The 26194-nt window shown below is 46.6% G+C and overlaps 1 protein-coding gene across 1 annotated transcript in view; it reads right to left on the bottom strand.

Annotated features, from left to right (window-relative positions):
* Positions 1–20319, bottom strand: part of Gns (glucosamine (N-acetyl)-6-sulfatase) — a 35922-nt gene extending 15603 nt beyond the window's left edge. The window contains exons 1-9 of the mRNA XM_055625938.1: positions 20065–20319; positions 14120–14179; positions 10011–10217; positions 8322–8387; positions 7807–7905; positions 6504–6671; positions 4188–4270; positions 3233–3351; positions 1025–1128 (exon numbers count right to left, since the gene is read on the bottom strand). Of these exons, the coding sequence (XP_055481913.1) occupies positions 1025–1128; positions 3233–3351; positions 4188–4270; positions 6504–6671; positions 7807–7905; positions 8322–8387; positions 10011–10217; positions 14120–14179; positions 20065–20232 (1074 nt within the window). The 5' untranslated portion in view covers positions 20233–20319. The remainder of the gene's footprint in view (positions 1–1024; positions 1129–3232; positions 3352–4187; positions 4271–6503; positions 6672–7806; positions 7906–8321; positions 8388–10010; positions 10218–14119; positions 14180–20064) is intronic.
* Between the last annotated feature and the right edge of the window lie 5875 nt (positions 20320–26194).

Below are 26194 nucleotides of genomic sequence, written 5' to 3'. Positions count from 1 at the left end.
TGAGATTCACAAGCTACTCCACCTAGGTTTCTATAAATAAGCAACAACAGGTGCAAGAGGGGCCTGTTTGGCTGAGCTGCCTGCTGGCTGGAGAGAGCGAAGGTCTCTCATGATAGCACCCAGTCTGGCGACCTCCACCTGACCACCCATGCTCCCTAAGGAACCCCAATAGCTCACTGATCCCTCCAGCTTCGCCTCGGTGGAGGCATTTCTTTGGTGTGCCATCAGTGCCCTATCGGGGATGAATGGATATTTGTTACATTCCCATAGCCCCATGGTGTACTCAGATGAGGTCAGGCCAGCAGCAGATCCCAGCCGGCAGGCGGCTGCAACCTGCTTCTTAACAAGATGCCTGGGGTTCCCACACAGCAAAGCTTGAGGACTTCCGTTTCACTGTGGGCCTACACCGGGTCTCAGCCACATAAGCTGAAAGGGGAATGAAAAGCAGGTGCTGGCTCTCTGGTCCACGTCACGGATTAGCCCAAATCTTTCTGGATGCTGCCCAAGCACACGGTACTGTCTTCCCTCATAATTTCACGGACAGCACTCAGTGCCTGTCACACAAGTGTGAGGGCTGGAATTCAGGTCTCCAGGCAGTCTGGCCATAATGGCAGCCTCAGAAGGTGGAGGCGGGGACCTCCAGAGCAAGCTGGAGAGCAAAACTAGCTTTAGCAGTGGGGTTTGCGTGACTGACATGCTCCTCAGTGAATATGGTGTGGGGGCAGTCAAGAGCACGGTGGAATATTGACCAAGGATGACCACTGACACCAACTGAGAGCTTCCACATGTATTCACTAGGGGTGGAAGTAAATTTTGAAATGGAGCAAAGCTACGCACGCTTGTGTGACATACCCAAGTGGCAGAGGAAATACATCCACAGCAGCAGGAGACAGTGTGAGAGAAAATGGCCACACTAGATTCCCAGAGGCAGAAGAGCATGTGCCCGCCTTCCTCTCCAGGAGCGACAGCCGCTTTCCTCAGGGCCAGTGCTATTACACACAGGGTCAGCCGCAGGGGCACCTACCTTGCTTGTCTGGTTTGGTTTGATCCCGGGCCCTCGAACCAACAGTGGAACTTTGATATCGAACTCATACAGTTGTCTTTTGTCTATTGGCAAAGAGAACTGCCCTGAAACAAAACACACAGAGTCAACGCAGGGCCAGCACAGGTGCGCAGTACACACGCCACTGGAGACACTGAAACTAAAACGACGGTGTCTTGTTTCTTTTTACAGCTTTATTTTTTATTTATGCGCTCTGTGTGGGAGAGCGTGGTATGTACGTATGTGTCTGCGTGGATGTATGCCACATGTATGCATGCCCTTGGAAGCCAGTAGGCGGTGTTAGCTCTCCCAGAGCTGGAGTCACAGGCAGTCGTGAGCCACCTGACATGGGTGCTGGGAATGGAACTCGGGTCTTGGGCAGCCCTTTAGTTAACCAGTGAGCCACTCTCTAGCCCTTAATTCTAGCTTTATAATACAAAGCCTAAGCTTTCCTAGGTTTCTTTTCACCACAAGACAGGAAAATAATGAGTTTACTTTCTTTAGATAAACAACTAAGAAGCACGTGTTCTAAACAGTACACATTTAGCAAAAATAATGCCTGGGAAGGAATGAAAGAGAAACGCATAAACATTTATGCATATGTGACCTGACCCCAGGTGAATGACGTCACTGCAAACACTGCCAGATAAAGGCAGAAACAAAAGTGCTGTGTTCTGGATGCCCTGCAGTGCAAGGGCACGAAGTGAGGAAAGAGCCCTTTGAGGAATTCCAACAACACACAAGGACAGAATAAGGACGCCAACAGCTGGCAAAGTTCAGTTTGAGGAAGTTTGAGCAATGACTTTCAGAGGGACTCTCAGGAATGACAGGTTCACAGGAAAGGACCAGGTTGGATCATGTGACCATCAAGCAATCCTGGCACCCCCAGAGTGGACAGCCAGACACCAGGGCCTCGCTACTTGCTGAGAAGGGAAATATGGCACACGGAGGCAGCCTTCAGGCCTAAAGATACACCTTCATCAGAGCTCCAGCTCTCATTACCAACCTACAGGAAACACTGAGCGGAAATGAACAAGCAAGGCCTCATTAGGACAGTAACTAGTGAAGTCCCAAATAGGAAGTGTTCTGCAGCACAACGATGAACTTTCCTCAATACATCAGTGGCAACTCAGACTCAGAGGAACTCAAAACTCGAGACTTTACCTATCGGGAAACTAGATGGGCTGGAACCACTTGTGGACCCACGAGTGCCTAGGAGTTGCTTCAAAGCCTTTAGAGAAATAGCTAGACACCATGGTACACCTTAACCCAACACTCTAGAGGCCACGACAGGAGGCTCATGAGGTTAAGGCCAACTTTGAGAGATGAAGTGTGACCCTGAGCAAAAACCTTAGGGCTGGCGGTTTAGTTTAGAGGTACAGCACTCGCCTAGTGAGTGCCGGGGCCTCGTCCGAATGTCAGCACTGCAAATAGCACCCCTCACACACAGCAAAACATGAGGAAGGCAGGAAGAATGCAGTTACTGCAGCTGAAAATCTGAGCAGGGAGATGGGAAGGCGTTTTTTATTAATGCCTCTACCATAAAGAGGCAGGGCCTCTGCTGCCCAGACGAGCCTTAACTCAAACTCTTAGGCTTAGGCCTTAGCCTTCTCAGTAAGTAATGCAACAGCACACAGCACCACACCCAGCCACACCAGTTTCTACTTTGCCTGTGAAAAAAATACCCACAATAATATATTAAATGCTGTGCCAGTCTGCTCAAGTGAAAGCAAGCCTTGTGTTAACTCAAGAGGAAATGAATACACACAGAAAGGAGAAAACACTTGTCTGTTGGGGGACCAGGAAGGGTGGAACTCAAGGGCACAGAGTTCATTCATACTGTAGTTTTCAAAAACCAGAAATACCAAATACAAGATTTGGTAATAAAGTTGTGCCTGCAAGACAACTTTCTGTTTCCATCTACAACAATGCAGTCCCTAAGCTGCACTTATCCTATGGATGAGCCACGGTCTCACTTTTCCCACGGCTGTCTCCAACACATTAAATGAATCTCTGCTTCTGGTCTGAGCACAGGTAACTGCATCGGAAACAGTGACTAAGGAAACCTGGCTTCTTCAGTGGAAATGCCTTGGAACTGACGAGTCCCGAGGACAAGAGCCTCCGCTTGGCAAGTGCACGGCCGTGAAGCGCCCGGGTGAGAGATGTGTGCCAGCGCTGCCTGCCGCTCACCTGTATGGTAGCCGTTGTCTGAGGTATAGAAGATGTACGTGTTGTCCAGCTCACCAGTGAGGTCCAATCTCTTCACCAGTTTCTCCACAAGGTCGTCAACTGAGAGCAGAGTTTGCCACCTGGAAGACACAGGGTGGAAACAGGGCTTCAGGGACAATGGCCACACAGACACACTCATCCCACTAGAGCAAACAGCAAATGCTCAACTCTGTCACTGTAAGTTCCAGAACACAAAAATTACTTCATTTCAAATCTGCTTCCAAAGGAGTAAGTCAGCCTTTTAGTAATGAGATAGCCTTATTGTTTTACACCTGCTGTATGAGAATGCTGGTTCTCTGATATAGATTACTACAGAGGGGTCAAATAAGTCTGTGCTGCAATATTGTTTAGCAGTCTAAATATGAGACACTGACCGATAGGCAAGAGGCCAAAGCTTGTCTTGTCTACTGTCTGTTTTTGATAAAGTTTTATTGGCACACAGCAATATTTCCCATTGCCCAAGCTGCCTCTGTGTTGGGACACATGGCCTGCAATCTTAAAACATTTACTATTGTTATTATCGGATCCTACAAAAAGTGTTCACTGACCTCTGGTCCAAATGCAATGCACTCTAAGAGAAAGTAGTGAATTCTCAAAATATATGTCCTGCAAATTCTAAACATCAAAGGTAAATTAATACTTTGCTCAATATTTGGGCTGATTTCCACATAACCTTTTCTTTAAGCATCAGTTTGTCACATTGCTTACCCAGTCTTAAAATGGATGGTGTAATCAGTCTTGAGGCCCCGAGGCTGCCTCGTGCACTTGAGCACAAAGGGATGCCTGCCTGCCTGCCTGCCTGTGAGGTGGCAGTGCCTCCCGCATCTCTCCCACTGACCTGCCTCCCTGCTCAAGGGTAACAGTCGGCCCCACCCCCATCCTCAAAGCACACTGAGATGAGAGCCGCAGTGTTTACCTCCTTCTGAACGCGTCATCTAAGAACTGTATTGAAGAGTTCGTCATTGGGGTCTTGGCTTGCCTAATTAGCCAGTGCTTGTTCTAAAATTCAGAAGAAATGAATGTTAACACCAAGTCACCACTGCCAGATGACGAGATTCTTAGAGTCGATAAGACAAAGGACGGTCACACTTCTGCAAACCATCTCAAAGCTGGTGAAGCCCAGTCAGAATATGCCAGATTGGCTCTTCCTGCTCCTCCAAGCACGGATTCCATTCAGTCCACCAGCTTCCCAGCAGTAAACACCCTGACACTCTTGCTGGCAGCAGTGATTAGAGGCTGTGCCCTGGGATGCCACAAGCTAAAGTGAGACTCAGTTGGTAAATGGTCCTATGTCAACTATGGCTAATATTGGGCAAGTGCTGACGTGCGTCTCTACGTTCTGCCGTGAGCCCCTGCTTCCTACTGATCCATCAACTCAAGGGACTGATATTCTGGGGAAAATGTTACCACGCGAAGTTAACACTTCAAGTTCCATACATACTGTGCTGGCAGAGCGTGCTAGCTTGGTTCCCAGCACCTGCACTCAACAGCTACAGCTGCCTGGATCTCCAGTGCTAGGGGATCTGAGGCCCCTTCTGGCCTCCATGGGTACTGCACTCACGTATACAAACTGCACCAGAGACAGATAGACAGACAGACACACACACACACAAACATTTAAAAATAAAAACAAAATCTTAAAAAATAACAAAACCCCCTTCAGGTTCAATTCTGAAGGGGCTGTTTTATTTTCATAAAAGGTACATTTTAAGCAACGAAAATATCCTCACATGCCATCAATTCTTCATGCACTCATAAGACTCTAAGTGACTACTTCCCAAACTACACTTCTACGGCTGTTCCTCAGTTAGTAGTTTTTAGAAATTCAATCTTAAAACCTGTTCACATCTGATCATGTGTGACTGGAAAGTCCTGTTGTGGGCACGTATCTAACCCAAGGTTTCAATATCACTGCTCTGTGTAACTTCTAGTAACTCCTTTCAGAAAATAAAACTGAGACTAGCCCACTGGTTTTTGTTTGTTTTAAAGATTTATTTATTTGGTGCACACACATGCCCATCTGTATGTACACCTGCATTCCAGCAGAGGGCATCAGCTCACATTATAGATGGGTGTGGGCCACCATGTGGTTGTTGGGAATTGAACTCGGCACCCCTGAGAGAGCAGCCAGTGCTCTTAACTGCTGAGCCATCTCTACAGCTCCTAGTCCACTAGTTTAAAACCAGCTTCTCAGCCTAATTTAACCAGCACATGCCTGTGGTATAGCAGGGAGAATGCCAGGTGTGTCTCTGTCTTTTAATCATTATAGTAACCAAAGGCTTGAGACCTGCCCCTTTTGGGAGAACAAAAGGAGGGGTAAGCACCTTGCTCACTTCACAACAGAAACTGATGCCACTGGATCTGACTTCACGACTCACGGTGCACCACCACAAGCACTGTGACTTCCAGGGAAGACTCGGGCAGTGAGACCTGCTTACACCCTCTGCCAGGGAGATGTAGCCTATCGACTAAAGAATACTTTGAAGAGACAGGCTTGTGGCACACACCTTTAATCCTTTAATTAGGAGGAAAAAGGCATGAGGGTCACTGTGAGTTTGAGGCCAGTCTGGTCTACACGGAGATGGTGTCTCAAAAACCGAAAAACCCAAAAAACCCTGAGCAACACAGTTTGGGAGACCGTGAATGGAAGGAGAGAATGGTGTGTGGGAACGTTTCTGTTGCTAAAAATGTGACAGGTTTCAGGAAACAGCTGGATAGAATTTCTCACTGGACTCGGGGCACTCAGTACCTTGGGTAGGAAGATAGAGATGGGAACGGCTTATTAGGTAAACAAAGAGACACAGGCAATGTTAACTGAGGAGGCCAGTGCGTGGGTGTGGCACCTGTCACCTCACGTCTCCATTCCACCTCTACGTTGCCTTTTTTTTTTGTATGCCTTGGGCCAGTGGGAATCACCCAAGGCTGTTGCAAGTGTAGATATCCCTAGAGACACGTCTCAGCAACTAGCAGGTCAGAGGAGGCAAGGGACAGGCCTATCATCAATTAGGGGTGGGAGGGTCTTTCCCATTCCTTGGGATCTCTTCTAGCTGCCCACTGGATGTGTGGCAGCAACTTTACCTGTATCTTTGAAAGCACGGCTATAATCTGTTTACTAACAACAGGCGAAAGAGTCTTTCCAGGAGAGCTCACAGGGAAACCCCTCAAAGGCTCACAGTTTCCGTGACCATCAGGTTAGCGAGTACGGCTTATTTCAAGGATTAGATGAACCTACCGCTCCATGAATGTTGAAGTTCTTGCTTCTTGGTGCCATGACATTCTGGAAAGCCTTCTGGTACTGAGGTGCAGCTGTCCAGGGTGAATGGGGCGCTGGAGTGGAGATCATCATGAAGAATGGCTCAGAGTTGGACTTGTAGTCCAGGAAGTCCAGGGAGAGATTGGCCTGACACACACAGAGAGTTGTCATCTCCTACCCCTGCCTAGCAACTGCATATCCAATAGGAAAGTTTCTCTCGGTAGACAGAGAGTGCATGGGGTCGGGACATATTTCATTTCATGGCCATGTGCAGCGAGTGTACTGCTGGCCAAATACATTTGATTCGGACCATGCTTAACATCTTGAGAACTCTACCAAGGAAAGCAAGCGAGACCTTAACTTTATAAAGACCTAGCGATTATGTTCCCCAAACACTAAGAAATACTCAACGGTCCATTTTAGTATTAATTTATAGTAACAATATTTTAAGAATGCTGAGAGACAGTGAGACGGCTCAGCAGGTAAAGGTGCTTGCCACCACGCCTGATGAAGCTGTATCCCCTCCCCAGACCAACATGGCGAAAGGAGAGAACCCAGTCCTCATTCTTTTGGCATTAATCCTTTCCCACCCACAGGCTCTGCAGTTTGCTGTGGCTTCCCCCAGGTTCCCTCCTGCTCAGTCAAGGCACTCATACAGCTCTTCCCCCATCTGTGCTGATCACCTCATCTCCTTCAGGTGTCTGCTCAGGGTTACCTAGGTCGCCCCTTACCTTCCTTAGCTAACCTGCCAGCACCTAACAAAGTCATAAATGGTCAGCAGCAAAGGGCCGCATGCACACAGCCACACCCCCACAGCGTGCGTGTGATCTCCCACCGTGAAGAGGTCGCCTTCCAAAGAACTAGCCTTTCTAACTTACCAGGGAACAGCTGCTACACTGTGCGCTAGACTGTTTGGTGAAGAAATGCTCTGCGGAGGGTCCTCATTAAAAGCATGTCAGGACAAGGGGATTCCTCCTGACTCCAGTAATTTTCAGATGCTCAGCTTCACCCACAGAGGGCTGTAAAGGACATCTGAGGAGAGACTCTCCAAGGCCACCATGGCCACAGATAGAGGAGACATTTACCTCTGGATTATGAGAACATGACTCTCAAGTCTAGATGAAGAAAACTAACCTCTGCAGGCTTTTAACCAGCTGGAAATATTCTTTGGCAGACAGACCAAGTCATTACACATTTCTGTTTCCTGGTACAAATTAGACTCAAAGGCTGTCTAGACAAACTAGTCAAGTGTGAGGGATGAGATGCCAAGCCTTGGGCTTACCAGAACATCCGTCAGGTAGTCGACGCTGTAGTTCTCACCATGCTTCCGTGCCTTCCCGTTGATAGAGAGGGTGTAGTTATAGTATTTAGAATTCTTTTCCTACATAAGAAGGAAGTAAAACTTGTGATGAGGTCACCACACAAAGCCCCTGTGGGACTTCCCACTGGGCTAAACGCCGCTGGTTTAAGGGTGATAGCACAGAAGAGGGACAACTGCCCACATCGACACTGAAGCAGGTTTGAGGGACAGCATCACAGACTAGCAGGGTTTCATTAATCTGTGGTGTCTGAAGAGCCAGACTTGGCTCAGGAAGACCAATAAATTACACGGCTCAGGCCACTAATGGCAGGAAACACACCTGGAACAGAGTGAGTCACCAGTCAACAGAGTCTTATTGCGGAGACAAAGTATTTGCCGTAAAGCAAACTTGTGTCGGTATTAGGGCTAAGTCAGAGTACACACATTTTGTATCTCTGGGCTGTGTCCAGTTGTCACCGGCTCCAACACTCACTTACCAAGGCATACCAGTAACTCCAGCCCAGAGGAACATGCTCCAGCCCTCCTGCATCTGCGGCTCCGTACTGAAAAGACAGCAGAGCAGGGTGTAAGAGCTACGCGGACGTGACCAGACCAGAAAGAAACAGGCTACGCAGAATGCCTCTCGACCAGCATCTGAAACAACAGGTCCACAATTTCCCCAAACACGTAAACTAGTTAAGGAATAAAGAGCTCTGTAACCCAAGCCATTTCTGCAGCAAGAGTCAGTAACTATGGGCCCTGGGCTAAATCTGGCCTGCCAGATGTTTTGAATGTCCAGGGTGCCATTCAATCATTTCAATGTACAAAGCCAGTCAAAAGAAAACGATCTTGTGAATTGTGAGTGACACAAACTTCAGACTCCAATGCAGATGGTTTTACTTGAGCACAGCCGGGTGTGTTCATTCATGGAGTGTGCACAGCTGTGTCTCTGCTATGATGGCATTGTGCAGTAGCTCTATGACATGTGTGGCCTTTAAAGCCCAACACTCACCATCTAGCTACTACATGAGACCCATTCAAAGGGCGAGTGCCGAGCTGCGACTGAACAGTCTAAACGACACGTGCTAACAGCCAAGAGAATCTGACGGTGGCCTAGCTGCCTATTACTTCAGTTGTCCTGGTGAAATCTACTTTTGAGGCTCAATGTAACTGGTAAAATGACCAGAAGGGACCACAGTCCACTCTCCCCTATCTACCTATAGTTTAGTACTGCCCATTTAAAGCAGAATGGACTCTCTGGTTCCCCTCACTATGTACAGATCACATGACCTTCAATGTGCAAAGCAGCCCAAGTTTCCTCGAGACCACTGAATTGCCCCAACCCATGATGGAGCACCTTCCTAGGTCCCACAGGCTGCAGATCCCCTCAGTGACTGGAAGGAAGAAGCATGGGAAATTCAGACCAGCCATGAAGACCTCTAGCTGCCAGAGGAAAAGGATGTAAGCAGAGGCACACCTTCACACAGCAGCTGAGCCGTCACTGAGAAAGGATCCCTCACACCCTCAAGACATCATTTCCTTTGAGCAGGGATGCTAAGAAAATCTAGACCAAGGTGGTGAACCTGGGTCTCTGAGACCTTGAGTGACAGGCCACAGTGCAGCAGCACGCCCTCTCCAGGGCCAGGCCCAGCCACCCAGCTGCATGTTTCCACAGCCTCGCTGCCCATGGGCGTGGTCCTTTTACCACAGTTTCTCCAGTCTAGTCTCGCTTTTAGTCTGTTCTCACGCTGCAGGTCAAAAAGTGAGTTGTATGTTGAATTGTTCTAATTCAGAAGCGATTCTAAGAGTCCTGAGCAACGGGTCTAGGAGCAAAAACTCCCCACTTGACACCAAAGAAGAGGAAATGGAAACAAAGAGACTATAGCAGCCGTGGGACTAGAAGAGAGGAGTGTTGGCTTTGGTGAAAATGGGGACGAGGGCAGATGGGAGAGCTTAAATAAATGTAAATAAATGCTGTGGGGCTGTGCAGGGCCAAAGTAACTACAGAGCCCAGGCACATAATGTGTCTGTCTTACCAACAGCCAGAGTAGCAAAAAACTGATATAACCTTTAATAGCATGACTTCAGTTGATTCCAACGAGAAAGAAAATTACCAGGTAATCTATGAATCTATGAATTCGTACTTTAAATTCGGTGGTAACAAAGGGAGAGATCATTCAGCATACCTCATTTAAATACTTCCCAGCAAAAAAGGTTTGATAGCCACACACTGATCTGAGGATTGCTGGGAAGGTGCTCGGCTCTTGGATCTTCTGCCAGGACTTGCTACTGCAGTTCCCCTCGAGGGTGTTGTTCACCACGTGATGGTTGTGTGGGTACTTTCCAGTCAGGATGCTGGCTCTGCTGGGGCAGCAAAGAGCGCTTGGCACATACTACAAAGGGGACAGAAGCAGAAAGCTGAAGTTATCCTAGAGGGAGGGTCAGCAAGAGGGAGAGGGAAGGTGCCTGATGCCTTCATTTCTCACGGCACAGAGGTCTTTCTTTACATGTGGTATACTCCAGACCAGCTTAAGAATCATTCATCAGAATGAATTCAACAGAGAAGATTAAAGAAAAAAAAAAAAAAAATCAGTGAACAAATTGCTCCTTGATAAAAAGGGACCATGAGACAGTGGAAGAGACAAGATGGAGGCTGGTGAAAATGCTGTAATTAAACCTATTACTTTTGTCTGCTAGCATAAAAACTGATATTCATGCTGGCATTAATGTCTCCTTTCAGCACTTAGTTTGTTTTGGCTGTTGCTCTTCTGGCCCTTCAGGTTGGAGTTAACTGTTTTCCCTTTTGGTGCTATGACTTTAAACTCAGGCCGCAGCACTGAGCTGAGGCTCCCGTTCCGACTAGCATTGTAAAATGCTCACGAGGGTGGCTGTCTGCACATGAACAGTACTCACCAGCCCCCTCCTTCTTAATCAGATGTGCTGTCATCTGTGATTATTTCTAAGTTTTTGTTTTAAAGAGATTTTAGCTATTTATGTGTATGTGTGTGTACGTGTCTTCATGAGTGTCTGTCATTTGTGTGGGGGTTCACACAAGCCAGGAGAGGGTGGCACCCTCACAGTGGGGCCTCCGCCGTGCTACATAGGTGATGGACCTACATTCGGTCCTCAGGACTATGCAGTGAACAGCTTTAACTGCTGACCCCCTCTCCAGCACGGCCTTCTGTGATTTTTTACCCCAACCATTCTTCTTTCCTGGCCTAGTCACATTGTAACTGTCAACTCGATGCAGCCTAGAATCACCCCAAACGGTGTTTCAACTGAGGGACTGTCCAGATCAGACTGAACTGTGGACATGTTTGCGGGGCTGTCTTGACTGTTAATTGATATAGGAAGGCCCAACCCACTGTGGGTAACACATTCCCTGAGCAGTTGATGCCGGGTTGTATAAGAAAGCTAGATAAGCTGTTCTGGTGACACACACCTTTAATCCCAGCACTTGGGGGGCAGAGACAGGTGGATGAGGCCAGCCGGGTCTACAGAGAAAGTTCTAGGACAGCCAGGGCTACACAGAGAAACCCAGTCTCAAAAAAAAAAAAAAAAAAAAAAAAAAAAAAAAAAAAAAATCAAAACAGACAAACAAAAAAACCCCAAAGGACCCAAAGGAACCTGCTTCTCCAACCAAGGACCATGTATGGATGTAACCTAGAACCTCTACTGGGATGTAGCCCATGGTAGCTCAGGATCCAAGTGGGTACCCTAGTAAGGGGAACAGGGACTATTTCTGACATGAACTCAGTGGTGGGCTTTTTGACCTCCCCACCCAAGGGAGGAGCAGTCCTGCTAGGCCAGACAAGGACTTTGCAGCCAGTCCTGAAGATACTTGATAAATCAGGGTCAGATGAAAGAGGAGGAGGTTCTCCCCTATCAGTGGACTTGGAAAGGGGCAAGGAGGAGATGAGGGAAAGAGGGAAGGATTGGGAGGGAATGAGGGAGCCAGATACAGCTGGGATACAGAGTTAATAAAAATGTAACTAATAATTAAATAAATAAATAAATAGATAGATAGATAGATAGATAGATAGATAGATAGATAGATAGATAGATAAAATGAAAAACAAAAACAAAACAAAACAAAATAAAGGAAGAGTAGTTAGCACAGGCTTATGAGTCAGCAAGGCCAGCAAGCAGGCTTCCTCAAGCTTGAATTCTTGCCTTTACGTCCCTCAATTATGAACTACGACCAGAAATGTATGCCAAATAAAACCTTTCTGTCTCCAAGTTGCTTCTGGTCAGAGCATTTACCCCAGAAAAGAAAGTAGAATATTTCCCTTTTTGCTTTTTACCCTTTTATGGTCAGCATCACTTTATTACTGAATTTTCATTTTAGTAACTGGTTAAGACAATTTCTTCCTTTAGAAACATTGCCTTATGGGTTTGAACTCTGGTACTGATGAAAACTAACCAAACTGGGGTCTGGGTGTCTAATTCAGTGGCTGAGCATACAGACAGTGAGCATGTCTGAAGCCCTGGCACCAATCCTCAACACCAAACAAAAATACTGTCCTGACTGTTCTGACCCAATCATCAGTCTAGATAGTATTTAAAATCATTTCGTTGGCTCTTGAAAAAAAAAAAGGCCTTAATATTTTAATTGAAAACATATTTTATAATAATGTCTTTACATAGAAAACGATGTGCCTAGCGACATATCAATTTTTTTTTTTTTCCCAAAAAATTCTGAAACTTTATTTGTACAGACATAGGGTTTCACTAGGCAACTCTGGCTGTCCTGGAACTATGTAGACCAGGCCTCAAACTCAGAAAGATCTACTTGTACCTGCTTTCTGAGTGCTAGGAGTAAGGGAAAGTACCACTCTGCCTGGTTTACTTAAAGAAATCTTAACCATTTCTGGTCACTACCTTTTCCCAGAATGAATTTTCTACTGATATTACTAGGGGTGGAATTTTTTTAGTGTTCTTTTATTGATTGATTGGTTGCTTCATTCATTCATTCATTCATTCATTCATTCATTCATTCATTCATTCATTCATTAATTTTTAAGTCTCTGTGTAACCGGGGCTGGCCTGGAACTCGAACCCACAGAGATCTGCTCGTCTCTGCTCCCAGAGTGCCAGCATCAAAGGTGTGCACCACCACACCGCTTTGTGTGTCTCTGTTGTTACATGGACTAAGTTTTCCAGGTTAAAAAAAAATATAAGGGAAATAATTTTGTCATTTTCCCCATAGATTTGCATGGTTCCAAAAACTTACGATACTTCAGAACCCTAAGTGACCAATATCAAAGCCCTTGTGGCATCCATAATTATGCTGAGGCCCTCATCTAAGCATAATATATGCTATTTGTCAAAACACCCATTTTTAGTAAGATCGCTGTCACGCACCTGATATAAACATCTACTTTTCCTCCCTTCGATTATTCCCTCTGGGGACAACACCGATCCGTGTAGAATTTACTGTGAGCTCACACACATGCATCACATGTGCTGATTCATGTGACCACAACAACCCCGAGGTGGACATTACTGACTTCCTTTAGAGTGGGGAAACCAAAAACCAAAGCAGAGCTAGGAAACAGGCAAATAAATATAAATAGAAATGTACTCAAAATTAGGAAGTCTGGCTGCAGGGCCTATGTTAAAACCAAGTACAATGCTGTGCTCCTGTTCACTGGATGTCCTGGGATGAAGCCACCACGCCGACACTGACAGTCTTGTGTAAGGTTCCTAAGTATGACTAGTTAGGTTTATTGTGGTCTCTGGTCCCATAAACGCTGTACGTGTGTTCTCAGTATCATTACATTTGTCAGGGTCAGCTAGGAGAACTCATGGAACTTCTACTCTCTAACAGTTTACATAACATATGTTCTTGGTTTGTACAAACTAGTTTCAACCCTCAAACAGTAAATATTTCAATGAAATTCTATAGTTATGTAGTAGCCTAGCTTAGAAAATACCAGTAATTAGTCAGGTGTACTGGCACACACTTTTAATCCTAGCCCTTGGGAGGGCAGAGGCAGAGGGCAGGCAGGTCTCTGTGAGTTCAAGACCAGCCTGTGAACATAGTGAGTACAGCCAGAGCTACATAGTGAGACCCTGTCTCAAAACAAACAAACTAATAAACATCCCCCCCCCAAAAAAACAGGCCAGCAATTATTTTATCATTTTAATTGAAAGAATAAATAAAATCTTCAGACCATACATAAAAAAAAAAAAAACCCAGAAGCAACAATCCATGTGCATACACACACTAAGAGCCCCAGCATGACCATTTCTTCCTAGAACGTGATATACTGTCTAACAACCTGAAACTTACAGCGCTTGAGAAAGTCATCCCCTTCGCTCCAATGAGGGCCTTGGTTTTCTTCAGCGGTGTCTACAAGGTAAACAAGTCCTTGTTAAACAATGTCTAGTAACTTAACACACAAGCCAGAGTTTGTGTTCTGTTACACCTTAAACTTATTTTACGTGCATGGACGTCTTGCCTGCACGCGGATGACTGTGCACCCGTGTGTGTGTGCAGGAAGTGCTTGCAGAGGCCAGCAGAAGGCACTGGATCCTCTGGAAATGGACAGAGACATACATAGCTGTTAGCGGCTGTGTGGGTGCTGGGAACCGAATCTGGATTCTCTGCAAGAATGAGTGCTCTTAACCTTTCACAAATCTCTCCAGCCCCTTCTGCTTTATCCCAATCATTTATTTCCAAATGGTCGGCTCCAACACAGAGCAAATGTCAAGATGAATAACTTTGGCAATGAAGCAAACAGGTTTGGTTAGAGTCAGGTCAACCCCGTGCGAGCAGGAAGCGAAAAGTTCACAGTCCCATCCATGCTGACTGCAGGTAATGAAATCACAGTGCTCTCTTACTACCTGCCAATAACTCCAAAGTATGAAATGATCTGAAAGGAACCTTCCAATCATTAATGGGCAAGTAAGACAAAGCCAGACAAGATCCCAAGGCTCAAAGACCACCTCCAATCTCACACATTCAATGATGGAACCCCAACACAGAAACGTGTACAGAGGTACACATAGACCCTGCCAAACAAACATTATTATGGCAGGGCTGGGGATTGAACCAGCCTTTGTACCACAGGCAGGCACTTCCCCACTGAGCTACAGCTTCTATCACTCTGTCTATGGCCTTGCTCTTCATCTTCTGTGCGAAACCTAAGATTTTTAGCGAGTACAGGGAAAGTTATCTCCACCCACAGAGGGCAGAAGTGTGCAGGCATTTACTTAACTATTACTAAGAGGTAGGCTGATCTTTGTTCACTTCCTAGACAGTAAAGACAACCACCGTTGAGCCTCATGAGGGGGTCTGTGATGATTCTGAAACACCTCTGACACCAAGAACAGACCAGAAGTCCACCCAGCACAGTAATTCCTTAAAAAGGGAGCCCCCAAATATACAGGTTAACAAAAGACTCACTTTCAACAATATGTAAGCAACTTTTTCCATTGATTTATAAGCCCAAGCTGCTTGTAGATTACAAAGGACAAATGAAGCTTTGATGACGCCAGTAGTAGACCCTCAAGAGATGCCACAGACAGACTGTGCCGAGCTTTTGAAACAATGGCACCAGCTGTCCACAAATTATCACTGGGGGCAACCTCAGGAAATAACAGTGGATGGAAAGTAGCCCTGGCTTAACTAAAACTCCAAGTTACTATGAAGGCAACGGAAGAGGGAATAAGAACATGAAATGCACCCAGGGCAGTGGTTCTCAACCTGTGGGTCGTGACGCCCTCTGGGGGTTCTCATAGCAGATATCCTGCATATCAGGTATTTACATTACAATTCATAACAGTAGCAAAATTACAGTAATGAAGTAGCAACAAAAATAACTATGGTCAGAGGGTCACCACAAAACGAGGAACAGCATTAGAAAGGTTGAGAACCACTGATCTAGAGGAAGAATGCGAATCAAGAGGGATTTAGTCATCAGATTGTCTGATAAACACGCAAGACCACTGGACAGCGTCAGGTTTATAGGAAGACTACACTGTGTGATAATACATTCATTAAAGACATTATTGCTGACCTAGCAAAGGCTGGAGGTCTAGAAAACAAGGTCTTGCCCTCACCACACCACACTGATTTGGGACCTGAACCACAAAGCGTAATCGATGACCTCAGGTAGTGGCAGGTGTACAAAGAGACTAAAGCGGAGAAATGTGATGCACCTGGAGGAAAGAAGGCAGGCACCTACTTCAGATGAGCAGCCAGGAAGGCCCGTAAAGCAGAGAACCTTGCTGAGAGCCCCCAAAGCAAGGGTTAAGGTCATACGAGGACCCAGGAGAGGAGTTTACTGGATGAGTCAGGCAAATAGACCAAAACAGAAAAGAGGAAGGAGCCAAGGTGGAAGAAACGGCTCAAGGCGCAGATGGGGAAGAGTGGGAATTTCGATTTAGACGTTTACATTAATATTCTATGCATGGCTGAACAAGTCCCAAGCAAGAGACCGAATTATACTGAAAATGTATGTGCTAATCTGAAGTGACAGTGGCTGGTCAGGTGGAAACCATGTGACGGTATTAAGAAACGGCCACTTTTACTCTCATGAGCAAATATGTAACTTTACTTATCCTAAGCAAATTCTCTCTTAGAAAAACCAAAGGAGTCAAGGCTTTCGTGATGCTGAGTGTTAACACTCCAAAGGTTTAGATGATTCTCATAATTTGATGGTTGACCTTCCCTTAAACAATGGAAGTCGTCTTCCTTTGGCCAAAGCAATGTCATATTGTGTACATTCCTGCATGGCTCCTGACCGAATGCCCCCTTTTCCTAAAGTAAACAATTTAAAACAAACAAACAACAACAAAACAACCTATACTTGTGTGTGCCAATCACACCATAATTAAGGGGGAAAAAAAAGAGCCATACCTCTGCAAAAATTAATAAAAGAGTTTCTCAAATGATACAGGGGACAAAAACAGTGAAATATTAAATGTGAAAGACAATGTGATTACAAATAAGATGGAATTAATGATACCTGACAGGGGCTGGAGAGATGGCTCAGCAGAAAAGAGTGCTGGCTGCTTTTCCAAAGGATCCAGGTTTGATTCCCAGCACCCATGTGGCAGCTCACGACCATTTCTAACTCCTGTTCCAGTGCATCTGGTGCCCTCTTCTGAACCCTGCAGGAAGGAGGCACTCACACAATGCCATACGTACACAAATGTAGGCAAAGCACCCACATAATTTTTTTTTTTTAATGTGGTGCATATGCCTGTAATCTCAGCTCGTAGGAAGTAGAAGCAGGAAGATCAGGAGCTCAAGAACATCCTCAGCTACATGCCTACCCTGAATCACCCTGGACTGTGCTGGATAGGTTTTTGTCAACATGACACAGCTAAAGTCAGCTGGCAGGAGGGAACTTAAACTGAGAAATGCATCCAGAGCTGGGGGGGGTGCATGCCTGTAATCCCAGCACTCCGAGAGGCAGAGGCAGGCGGGAGGCTACGAGTTAGAGAGCAGCCTGGTCTACAAATCCAGTCCAGCATACCCAAGGCTACACAGAGAAACCCTGTCTTGAAAAACCAAAAAGCCTCCAGAAGATTGGGCTATAAGCAAGCCTGTCAGTAGAACATTTTCTTAATTAGTGACTGATGGGAGAAGGCCCAGCCCATTGTGGGTGGGGCCATTCCTGGGCTGGTGGCCAGGATTCTATAAGAAAGCAGGCGGAGCAAGCCATGGAAAGCAAGGCAGTAAGCAGCATCCTTCCGTTGCTTTCGTGTCAGCTCCTGCCTCCGGGTTCCTGCCTCAGCTCCTCTTGATGGATTGTGACGATGGACATGTAAACCCTTCCCTCCTCAAGTTGCTTTTGGTCATAGTGTTTCGTCACAGCAATAGTATCCTTAAGTAGGACATGGGACTGTCTTGAAAACAGAAAAAGCACAGGAAGTAAAATCCACATGCTATCAACCTTTGATCTGAGCCAGTGTAAGTATGTGTCTGTTGGGGGTGGGGGAAAGTGTCCCCCATGGCTTACTTTGCCAACTACTGTGGCCATCTGAAACACAATTCCTCTCTATGGTTAAAAAAACAAACAAACAAAAAAATAAATAAAACTGTAAGGTTTTTATACATCAAGGAATGTGGGTGACTGCCACTGGTGACATTCCAGAATGCCACTGAAGACTCAGTACAAGGTGCCTATGCGGCCATGAGTGTTCCAGACATGTGGCAAGACAGGGTTACCACGGTGTTCTCGAAAAGCAAATAAGCCTGTTGCCCCTCAGAGTTACATGAACCATGGAACTCCCTCCGAGCCTCCTTTCTCTCTCTCCTCTTTAAGATAATGACACCTCTCTCTCCTCTTTAAGATAATGACACTATCTGCCCAGCAGGCGCCTGTGATGTCAGAAACACCAACATAGCACGCCTCACACTCTGCCTGGCGCCAAGGAGGGTCTCAGCCACCATCACTGCCTCAGCTCTTCACTCTGCTGTCCTATTTGACGGTTAGTGTCCCGACTCTGAATGGGGCTACAAGAAACATCAGAATTCCCTGAAGCACCAGAGCCTGCAGCTTTGAAGCAGGCAAACACCACTTATTTATTTAGTGTGGGTGCCAGATGCATGTCGCTTGTGGGATCCAGGGAACTGAACTCAAGTTGTTGACAGAACAAGTAAGAGAAGCTTTAAAGGTGACTCGTTCCCTCCATTTGTTCTAGTTTTTCTGCCCAGTACAAACACTTCTTTTGAGGAAGAACCTAGGGCCATGGAGATGACTCATGAAGTACAAGGAAATAAAATGTCTAGCAAGCCGGAGGACTTGAGTTCAAATCCCAGGACCCACATGGAGAATGAGAGAAGTAACCCCTGAAAGTTTTCCTCTAACCTCATATTCAGGCCACTATGGCGCATCCACTTCCCCCTACACACTGAACTTTCTGGTATGAAGAAACAAATAGAAAAAGTTCTAGAGGCAAAGAACATTAACACCGAATGTGCCTGAAGAGAGTGTCACTGGACCGGGAACACCTGGAGAGCAGTGAATTCTGTTTTCAACAGTGGTTTTCAGGCTTGACCTGTTGAGCACTTTAGCTCCTGGTAGAAGCAACGGGTTTTCTTTCCTGGACAAAACACTCTTTAAGGACACTCTGGCACTGGCGAGGGCGAGACAGAAGATGGATTTCTATGGGTTCAAAGCTAGCCAGGGCTACATAGTGAGACCCTGTCTCAAGAAATTAAAAAACTGAAAAAAAAAAAATAAGAAGATAAACAAAAAGAAAGAAAAAAAGGAAGAAGCAAGGACGTGGAACAGTTGGAGTGATAGTAAAAAGTTAGAGGGAAATTACGTCAAGACTTTTGGCACAGGGGGTGGGGGCTAGCTTGGAGGGAGAGCGTGAGGCTTTGGGGGTATGGTCGCCAGCACGGCAGGAAAACAAGGCACATGTGACTTCACAGCGCAGAAATTATCATTATCACCAGTGACACACGGAAAACGAAAATGTTGGCAGCCACTCACCAAGCCGATTTCACAACTCACTAGCCGGCTGGGACCAGCAACTTGAAGGACCTTTAGCTAGGGTTAATTTAATTACCACACAGGAAAAGGTAGGACCCTCCTGCTTAAGAGAGGTTTCACAGCTACAGCAATCAGCTGAAAGCAAAAGGAGAAACGAGAGAGTAGAGACTAAAAAAAAAAAAAAAAAAAAAAAAAAGAGTACAATGCTGACCCAGGACCTAAGACCAGAGGAAGGTTCGTCCTAATCCAGTTTCAGTGCCTTGGGCAAGTCCCTTAAGCACCACCGGAAGGGGGCTGGGGTGCATGCTCCCAAAGGTCAAATTCCGGAACCTCGAAAGAGCAGAAGTGACTGGGAAGGAAATGTAGTCTTCATGACAACACCCATTAGATACAAAGCATCAGCTAGTCTAATCTACTCGTTTTCCTAGATGCTTAGGCAAAACACACTCTCTCGGTAACAGCTCGACAGCCTACAAACCACTTTAAGCCATCACAGAACCACAAAGCCCCACGTCCCCGGTCCTCCGTGAAGAGGGCCGCCGTGGCCTCGGGTCTCCCTGTCCGATCACTGGCCTCCACAGGTTTGCCCTGAGCGGCTGACCGCACACTGCAGCGGTGAGGTGCAGGTGCGAGCCTGCGGGTGAGCTCAGGAGAGGAACACGAGTCCTACGGCCCGTCCAAGCTCACAGAAGGAGCCGGAGTGGCCGCGCACGCCCACCCACCGCCAAGGCGGCCAGCCGAGGGGCAGCGGGGGGGGGGGTGGGGGGGCGCGGAGAGGAGTTACCATGCCGCCGAGCTCCGCGTCCTGGTCGTCGGTGAGCAGCAGCAGCACGTTGGGCCTGCGAGCCGCCCCCACGAGCCCCATGCAGCCGCCCAGCAGCAGCAGCGGCAGCAGCGAGGACAGGCGGCGGGGACGGCCCGGCCGGGGACCGGCTGCGGACACGAGCCGCATGGCCGCCGCGCTCCGCGAGGACCGACAGCCGAGGACAGATATCCAGAGTGCGCAGGCCGGCCGGGTCAGGCTTTCTCTCCCTAAGCGAGATCACGTGAGCCGGGGCAGGGGGCGGGACGCGCCGTCACGTGACGGGCGGGCAGGGGGCGGGGTCTGGGCAGCAGCCGCGGGCGCTGGACAGCTGGACCGAGCTAGGACCGCGCGGAGCCTGGCCGCGCCAGTCATCAGACCTGCTGCTGGTGCTGCAGGAAGTCCCCACAGCGACTTGGGGACGAAACCAGGAGGCAGGCGGCTCACCCTGGCCTCTCCAGAGAGAAGCGAGGCATCCGCTGTGTGCAGAAGATCGGCTAAAGTCCGGGCTAACGCTGGGGTTAATGGACAGACAGCTCTGCCCGCGTCCTTTGACCTTTCTCCTGTTGAGAGGAGAGCTCTCACTTGGCTCAGCTGTTGTTCTACTTTCCTCGGATGGCATACGATTTCAAACAAGTTAGGAATATCTTAACTCCTCTAGTAATTCTTGGTGAATGTTCCAAAAATTGATTACATTTTGATATACGTTTATTTTGTGTGTTCTGTGCGGCCTGTGTGTGGAGGTCAGAGAAAAACTTGTTGGAATCAGTACTTTTCTACTGTGAGGCCAGGGGCTTGAACTCAGATCCTTAGGCTTGAGTGCTGGTGTCTTGGCATACTAAGCCATCCTGGCCTGTTCTTTCTCTCGACAGGGTTTCTCTGTGTAGCCTTGGCTTCCCTGAACTCACTTTGTACACCAGCTGACCTCGAACTCAGAGATCCGCCTGCCTCTGCCTACCTACCTGAGTGCTGGGATTAAAGGCACCACCGCTCCCGACCTGGCCAGTCCCTTTCGGTGACTTTTTGCAGACCTTCTTGGAAGCTGTTAGAACGTGCAAGAGCAATAGTAACAAATCTTTTGGTGAAAAAAGCCTCAAATAAAGATTTTAAGTTGTCTAAAAAGTTAAATCTCTATTAGGGATTCCGGTGAGATCAGCCACAATATTGCAAGTGAGTGTCGTTCTATGCAGGGCAGAAGGCCTGTCACTTTCCCCTTGGTTATGTATTGGACTTAATACCTTTATGACTTTTTAAAGTTTTATGTGTATGAGTGTTTACATGCATGTATGTGTACTATGCCTACCCAGTTCCTGGGGAAGTCAAAGAGGGCATCTGATCCCTGGGACTGGAGTTACCGATGGTTGGAGGGACCATGTGGATTGCTGGGAGTTGACATGGGCCCTCTGCAAGAGTAACATGTGCTCTTAACCACTGGGGGCATCTGTCCAGGCGGCTGGACACAGTACCTTTTAAATAAATTTTTCTTATTTTGATTGTTCAAGGTGTTTACCTCCTGACTTTTTCTTTTATATAAGACTTTAGGAAAAAGTGAATAAAGCCCAACTTTTAGATGAAAAATTCCCATGAAATTTTCATTATAAGATAGACGGCTTTTCCTATAACCTCTGGAAGGTAAATCTCTTTCATTTATACCCTACTCCCACCACCCCTGAGGGACTGGGTCTTGTTCTGTCGCCCAGGTTCACTGGGCTGATCTGGAGCTGTAACTTAGGCTGGCTTCGGTCTCAACATGTCCTGCCTCAGCCTCCTGGGGTCCTGGGACTTTCGGGGTGAACCACCACACCCAGCCTTCACCTGACCAGTTAATAACCTCTAGGCAAACCCCCAACCATGATGGAATGGCTGTGGCAGGCTAAACTTCCTGCTAGGAGCAACTAGGCACCGAGGGAGAAATGCATACTCTCACACAGACAGTGCAGGCCTGAGTGAAAGAAAACAGTTCTTCAGGCTTCTGGTCAGGGAACCCTGAGAGCAGGAAGGAGTGGTAAGTGATGTGGGATCCTCTGACCCGTGTTAGTGAAGGGGGGGGGGGGGATGAAGCATATGGACAAAGGCTTAGTGAGGCTTTTCTCAAGAAGAGCATGCAAGGGGCACTAATAGAGACATCATCTCCAGTCAGGGAAAGGGGCTGCCTTCCTGTTGGATTGTTGGGTCTGGGTAAGAGCCCACAGTCATGACTGAAACTCTGAAGTTGTTTTTCTCTTGAAATAATTTTTTTTAATGTTTGTTTTTCAAACACGGTCTCTCTGTGTAGCCTTGATTGTCCTGGAATTTACTATGTAGACCAGACTGGCCTTGAAATCACAGAGACTCATTATGTAGGCCTTGAAATCACAGAGATCTGGCTGCCTCTGTTTCCCTAGTGCAGGGATTAAAGGTTTTCACCACCACCACCCAGCTTGAATTTAAAAATTTAAACAATTAGAGAGAGAGAGAGAGATTGTGCCCACACATGCATATACATGTGGCAATCAGAGGACAACTTGGAAGTGCCAGGGATTGAACTCAGGGTGTGCAGTTGGTGGAAGTTGCCTTACCTGAGGAGCCATCTTGCCGGCCTTCTCTTGAATTTTGAGATTTTTTTTTTTACTTCTGTGTAAGATACTGACCAGGATGATGCATTGTAAGGCAAAGGACACCATGGAATAGAGTAGGGACCAGCGTAAGGAGGGTTGGAGCTGTTCTCCCGGGGTGAAAGGCTGAGACCTCCAGGAGCAGGCAGCGGGTCATCGCAGGTCAGGTAGCAGTCCAGAAGGGATGCCACACTCAAATGACAAAGCCAAGTGCATCTTTCAGTCCACCAAGCTGCGGGAGACCTCACCTGCCTTCCAGAACAAAGCCCAACACTCCTAAGACTACTAAAACTAGATAGTAATATGAATTTGTGGTGCTTGGCATTCAGTAAAACTTAATACAGAGGTCCCAAAGCAGAGGACTGATTCACAACCAGGAGGAAACTGTTGTCTTAGAAGCAAGTGACGGGGATGAAAAAGATAACAGACCAGGATCCTGAAGCACCTAATTGTTCAAGGTTTCTTTTTAAACAGGAAAATATGAACCTTTAATGAAAACAGGGAGACTTTTAGAAAAACAAAAAAGTAACTTACTAGCACAATATCCAAAATAATTCACTGACTGAATTAACAGATTAGACAATGGGAGATGATCGAACATAAGCTGACTTGAAAACAAAACAATGGAAAATATCCAAAATAGGGCTGGAGAGATGGCTCAGAGGTTAGGAGCACTGGCTGCTCTTCCAAAGGTCCTGAGTTCAACTCCCAGCAACCACATGGTGGCTCACAACCATCTATAATGAGATCTGGTGCCTTCTTCTGGCATGCAGGCAGAACACTGTATACATACTAAATGAATAAATCTTTAGAGGGGAAAATATCTAAAATAAATCAGAGTTAAAAATGTATAGGATCTCTGTGGCCTGTGAGACACAACAGTATAGTACACCATTCATATGACTGGAGTTAGGGAAAGGAGAAAGAATTAAAAAAAAAAAAAAAAAGAACTAATAGTTTCAAAATGTCTAAATTTGGAGAAAACGAGATCCAAGAAACTCAACTCCATGCAGAAAAATCAGGGGACAGCTTTTCCCAGTTGTGAGGCCAAATACCTATAATTCCAGCTTTTGGGAAGCTGGGGAAAGAGGGTCATACATTTGAGGCTAACCTGGGCTAAGGAGTAAGAGCCTGTCTAAAGAAAAAGGGTCTCAGAAAAAACAAACAAACTTATAGCTAACCATCTACTTCGCTGTGAAAGGCTAAATGTTGACTTTCTCGGATGGTTACAAGAATGCTCACTCTCAACATGAAATCAGCATTATGGTGCTGTCTGCAGCAAAGTGTAGACAGAAGAAAAATGAAACGTTCCAGCAGCTCCTCAGATGGGGGTGGGGATGTCGTCCAGTGGGCAGGGTGCTTACCTGGCGTGCTCTATGTTCAGTTCCAAGGTCTGTTAAACTGGGTCTGGTGACGCACGCACGCACGCACTCAATCCAACAGTAATCACAGCACTTAAGAGGTAGAGGAAAGAGGGCCTGAAGTTTAAGGTCATTTTCAGATACTAAGGTAGTTTGAAGCCAGACTGGTTGGTTAGTTAGGTTAGTTAACTAATTTATAAATTACTTAAGGACCCATAACTTACCCCCCCCCAAAAAAAAAAAAAACGAAGTTTAAAAAATAATATAGTAAAAAAAAAAAAATCTTGAAAAATGTTTAAAACACAGCAAGAGGAGCATACTTTGCGATCGCCAAGGACTCCAAGAAAACCAGCAGATGCCACCAGTGCGAGTTCCCCTTGGTCCCTGCAATGTGTAGTCCCCTGCCTTGGCAATATGGCTTTGAGCATGCAGATCTGATTGTAACTCATGACAGAGTTTTCAGCATTTATGGGCTCAGCCACGCTGAGACTGCTCTCTGGTTCCAGCGCTGCTCCGATCTGATCCCTGGGGAAGTTTTATTCTTTCTCAGCAACCTCCACGCCACACGGTCTCTCTGTGAGGTTCACTCAGGCTATCCAGATATATTTTAAGTGATGCAGATTAAAAAAAATCTTTTTTTGACACAGTTTGCTCAAAAGCTAGATGTTGGGCTGGAGAGATGATGGCTCAGTGGTTAAGAACACTTAACTTTTCTTGCAGAGGGCTGGGCTCGGTTCCCAGCACCCAAGTTGGGCTCACAAACTGCCTGTAACTCCAGCTCCAGGGATTCTGACATCACTTCCTGGCTTCTTCAGGTACCCCCACATAGATGTATACACATGAAACAAATAATAAAATAAATAATATTAAAAGGTTAATACTCACAGAATCTAAGAGAATAAGGAATTGTGCTGGGTGGTGTTGATGCGCCTTTAATCCCAGCGCTCAGGAGACAGAGACAGGTGGATCTCTGTGAACTCAAGGCCAGCCTGTTGGAAGGGTCCTGCTGTTTGAGGTTGCAGTCCTCCCCATCTGATAGCCATTCTGAGCTCAGCTTAAGGTGCACGACTCCTCCCCAGCAGGGCCTCCTGCTCTCTGCCTGACTCCACCTAGAGTGTCTCTAGATGTAAATGCCCCTAACCACATTTGATATATGGCCTTTGACACAGCTCCCTGCTAGCTCTCCCCTCCCCGCACCTATAGGATAATTAGGTACTATATTCCAGTTCACAGGATAGGAGCATGCTGTTTAATGCAAATCAAGCATCCCCAAAGTGTCTAGTTTTAACCAGTTATGTACACCTATCCTTGGAGCCTCCCACCCACTCCCCAATGGCTATACAGCCTTTGTTCTCTGGAATTAAACTTGAACCAGCTCCCTGAAGTGGTTCCCAGAGTGTCTGATCTGTCTTGCTTGAAGGCCTTCTAAGCTCTGCACCTTGTCTTCTGCCCCTCTTGCCCTCTGGGCTAGTGGGAAACAGCCCCCAGGCAGGAGGAAAACCATACCAGCCTGGTCTACAGACCGAGTTCCAGGACAGCCAAGGCTACACAAAGAAACCCTGTCTCAAGGGGGGGGGGGGAGTGGAGAGATGGCTCAGCATTTAAGAGCACTGTCTGCTCTTCCAGAGGACCCAGGTTCAATTCCCAGCACTCACATGGCAGTCCAAAACTGTAACTCCAGTTCCATGGGATCTGACACCCTCACACAGATGAACATTCAGGCAAAACACCAATGCACACTTAAAAAAGAAAAAAAGGAATAGGAAAAAAAAAAAAAGCAGGAAAAAAAAAAGGCTCAAAAGGTGTGTGGGAAGATTAACAAAACAGACAGCCATTGCATCTCCCAGCACATCTACTCAAGGAGGCAGGCTGGCCCCAGCGGAAAGGATCATGGGAAGTGATTATGGTCTCATGATCTCAGCCAACAGCTAGACAATTGTTGCATGTAGTATCCCTGCTAGGGGAAACTAAAGATGGCCTCAGGTAATGGCAAGTAAATTCTTCTCTAACTCAGTTAGGAAAAGGATTCTAAAACAGTTCCTGTTTGTGAGGAGTTCACAGCAAAAGTTATTTACAGTTTGGTTTCAAGATGTAAATGATCCTATATGTAACAGCATGCCACAATGTGTCACAATACAGTCTAAACAGATGTAGACT

Source organism: Psammomys obesus, unplaced genomic scaffold (assembly GCF_907164565.1).
Source record: "Psammomys obesus unplaced genomic scaffold, mPsaObe1.curated_primary_1811, whole genome shotgun sequence".
Taxonomy (NCBI): Eukaryota; Metazoa; Chordata; class Mammalia; order Rodentia; family Muridae; genus Psammomys; species Psammomys obesus.
The sequence above is the reverse complement of the archived record's forward strand: the minus strand, read 5'-3'. Positions and strand labels throughout refer to the sequence as shown.